This window comes from Gopherus flavomarginatus, chromosome 1 (assembly GCF_025201925.1).
Source record: "Gopherus flavomarginatus isolate rGopFla2 chromosome 1, rGopFla2.mat.asm, whole genome shotgun sequence".
In the NCBI taxonomy this organism is placed as follows: Eukaryota; Metazoa; Chordata; order Testudines; family Testudinidae; genus Gopherus; species Gopherus flavomarginatus.
The window spans coordinates 327108918-327112326 of NC_066617.1; the positions used below are offsets into that span (position 1 = coordinate 327108918).

General features: G+C 53.1%; 1 protein-coding gene across 1 annotated transcript; it reads right to left on the bottom strand.

The window, feature by feature from the left end:
* Positions 1-1518: 1518 nt before the first annotated feature.
* On the bottom strand, positions 1519-2929 carry GSX1 (GS homeobox 1). The gene is made up of 2 exons (XM_050937330.1): positions 2542-2929; positions 1519-1946 (listed from the first exon to the last, which is right to left on the bottom strand). Exons 1-2 carry the CDS (start codon positions 2927-2929, stop codon positions 1591-1593), a joined length of 744 nt encoding a protein of 247 aa, XP_050793287.1. The 3' UTR covers positions 1519-1590.
* Between the last annotated feature and the right edge of the window lie 480 nt (positions 2930-3409).

The window sequence follows — 3409 nt, forward strand, 5'->3', positions numbered from 1 at the left end:
TGGAATGAGATCAGTGTTTCAAGAACCCCCATATAATTAGAAAATCAGGCTAGATGCTGCTACAAATGCGCAATCCTTTCTCAGACTGCATTCGGTGGAACCATAGGAATTCCTGGATACCGAGATTTCTCGCATTCGGGAAACCCATGGATGGATATCCAGTGATGGATGTGAAGGGAGGGTATGGAAACTTCTGTACCATTCTATCTCAACCAGGATAAAACCAGACTGAAGGGAGAAGTGATTTGGAGAATTAAACAGGGGCCAGGCTTGGTATTTCTCCCTTTCAAGTTATCAATCGGGGAAAATATCATTTGAAACATGCTAATTATTTGTTAATAATAGATGCAACTCCGATGTTCGCTCTTGGGATGACCGACAAAGATTCAATTTCAGGTTTTCTGGCCAGTAAGCACAGGTCAATGGATGGATGCGAGATGAGCGCATGGATAGCGGGGGAGATAGCTTTTCGGAAAAATGTCAATCTCTAATTAGTCTGGCTTCCAGCCTTAAGCGCTGTTCCCCAAGGAACAAAAGTACTGGCATCTTTTGCTTTTAAAAATTGCTAGACGGAATGAAAGCCTATGTTCCTGATTATGTAGCGTCAAAGAAGCATCACAAGCGCTAAATGCCGGCAGGAAAATCTCTCGCTGGACTAAGAAGAGCTGCACATATTATTAAAATATGCTTTAATTGGTCCTTATATGCGTTATAATAATTATATATTGGCCATAAACATCTTTAGGGTGAGGCAATCATGCAGGCAAATATACCACATTCTACATATATAGGGCAGTATTCCCCTGTATACCCAACTTAATTTTATATAGATCTATAAATACAAGCACACTTTGGAGATCTGTAGGATACATAAATTACAGCTTTTTTTTAAAAAAAGGCGTCACGTAATGTCTTTATGCAAAAATTTTATTATTATTTTTACATAAATAAATAAATAAATATCTTCCGGTATTACAGAAACCATACAATTACATAGCTATGGGTGTGAAAAAACGGCATCAAGCAAATTTTTCAGAAAAAAAATTCTCTCCCCCATCTTTCCCCTCCCCTCAAAAAAAAAAGGCGTCAAACCACATTTCACTCTTCATTACCTGCTTCTAGAGATCACCGTAGTGACCCTGTGCGCGTTTCCACTTTTGCTCTGGAGAGGGACGAAATGCTGGGAGAGAATAAAGCTGAATGATTCCCGACCACTGATACAAATTACAGAACTAGTTCTCCCCTCTCCGCCCCCTCTGGAAAATAGATCGCTCGGGACATTCGCTGTTTACCAGATACAATTACTCACAATTCACAACACAGAGGTGGGGGAGCGGAGCGCTTTGCCTGATGACAAAACCAAAACCCCTCACCACAAGCAAAATAGCAACAGTTGGCGACATTTAAGCTCACACGGACAGTTTATTTACAATGACACAGCGGCACTCACAGGATTTATAAAAAGGCCAGAAAGTCCTTTGTAAATTACATGAAATATACAAAACGGTATAAAATCCTTCCAAAGCGTTTTGGCATAGGACAGGGCAAGATCCCCTTCTGCTCTTGGGTTGGTCTCTGGGGGCTGTGGGGCTAGGGAGTGACCATGAGATCTCTATCGTCTTTCCCTGAGGAGGATGGAGACATGGGCAAGTCCTCGTCGTCCTCCGAGCACTTTGTGGTGGCCAGAGAGGAGCATTTGCAGTTGTGGGCAGAGCCCCCTCCTCGGTGGGAGCTGCTTTTGCCTTCTTTCTTGTGCTTGACCCGGCGGTTCTGAAACCAGATCTTCACCTGCTTCTCAGAGAGGTTCAGGTAGGTGGCTATCTCGATGCGCCGGAGCCGGGAGAGGTACATGTTGGAGGCGAACTCCCTCTCCAGTTCCAGGAGCTGCGTGCTGGTGAAGGCGGTGCGCATCCGCTTGCTGCTGGGCAGCTGGCTGGAGGTGCTGTCTGGAGAGGAAAGCGGACGGTCATACTCCGTGGCGCTAAACCTGCTGTACCAAGAGCTGCCCTAGGGGCCCATTTGGAGTCCTTGAAACCTCCCCACGCCCCGGCAGGCTGGGAGCACCCAGATCACCGAGCTGTTGGCCGGGCGCCTCTATGAATGCCACAGGACTCACACTATTGCATACGCTACCTGGCATTGCCTAGGCGGTGGGTGGCATGTCCCGCCAACTCACCCCCATGCCGGAGATATTATATGGCATGGCATGGATGGTGTATGGCGTGCGCTGCTGTGCCACAGGTCCCCTTACGCATTGTATACGAGGTCTCAGTTGCCCAGGCTGGGCATGGCATACCCTGCAGTGTCATCCCCTCTCCCCAGGCCACAGCTGCCATTGCACCGATGGCCTACCCTGCATGCTGGGGGCAGGGCCAGCTCTCCTCCTCTGATTAAATTAGGGCCAGCCGGCCTTTGGCACTGGTGACATTGGCCCCATCCTGCCCTGGCCCGCAACGCCTAGGGAGCGCACGGGGAGTCTGGCAGGGCACGATCGGGTCCGTTTGCCCCACCTCTTAGCACCCCCCCTCGCCTGGCACTTACCGACGGAGATGCAGTGGAACTGCCGGGGGTCGGGCAGGGGGTAGGCAGTCTGGTAAATGGCCGGCGCGTGGCTGACGCTGACCGCGGAGGAGGCCGAGTGCTGCCTGGCCAGGGGCGCGTGGCAGTACTGCGAGCCGAACGGGGGGAAGGAGGCCTTGAGCAGCGGCAGGGCCGGGGGCGGCGGGTGCAGCTGCGAGGCGGTGACGCACAGCGGGCACACGCACAGCAGCCCGGCCTTGCGCGAGTGGCAGGCGCCGGGGGGCAGCCCGTGCAGCGGGTGCGAGGGGTGCACGGCGTAGGGGAAGAGGGGCGGCGGCGGGCTGCTCTCGCTCTTCTTCTCGCTCGCCTCCCGCAGCACCAGCGAGTCCACCAGGAAGGAGCGCGGCATCTCCCCGCGCTGCCGGCCCGGCGCCGCTGGAGCCGCCGGAGGTGCCTCGGGGTGCTGGCCAGCCCCAGTGGTGCTGAAAGGCGCAGGGCTCGCCGCTTAAATAGGCCCTTTGCCATGTGATGGCTACGCCAGGAGCGGCCGGGGCTCTCAATAGGCTTTTTGTGCCTGTTCTCTTGGCATTCACGCTGCACGCTTCCTCATTATTTCCCTTGTTAACTAAATGAACTGCATAATGTACTCCATTCTTGTCAGCCCCACCCACGCCGTAGCCGGCGGCCTCACCCCTCCTCTCCCTGTGGCGGGGTTATTTGCTCATTCACCAGCGAGTTAATATTCGTCTCCGGCTCTTTATCGCGCTCCTGCGCATTCAGCCGCCGGCAGCCCGCTCCCCTTGTCGGTTTTGCCTTTGCAGCAACTATTTCAACACCCTGCAACTTCCCTTCCCAGCCTGTTAGCCGCCGGGCAGCCTTCCCACCTGGG

Excerpts from the sequence above, each read along its gene's own strand:
- GSX1 (XM_050937330.1), bottom strand. The coding sequence starts at position 2,929 with ATGCCGCGCTCCTTCCTGGTGGACTCGCTGGTGCTGCGGGAGGCGAGC. Across the intron at positions 1,947-2,541 it reads GTTCCACTGCATCTCCGTCG|ACAGCACCTCCAGCCAGCTG; the intron begins GTAAGTGCCAGG and ends TTTCCTCTCCAG.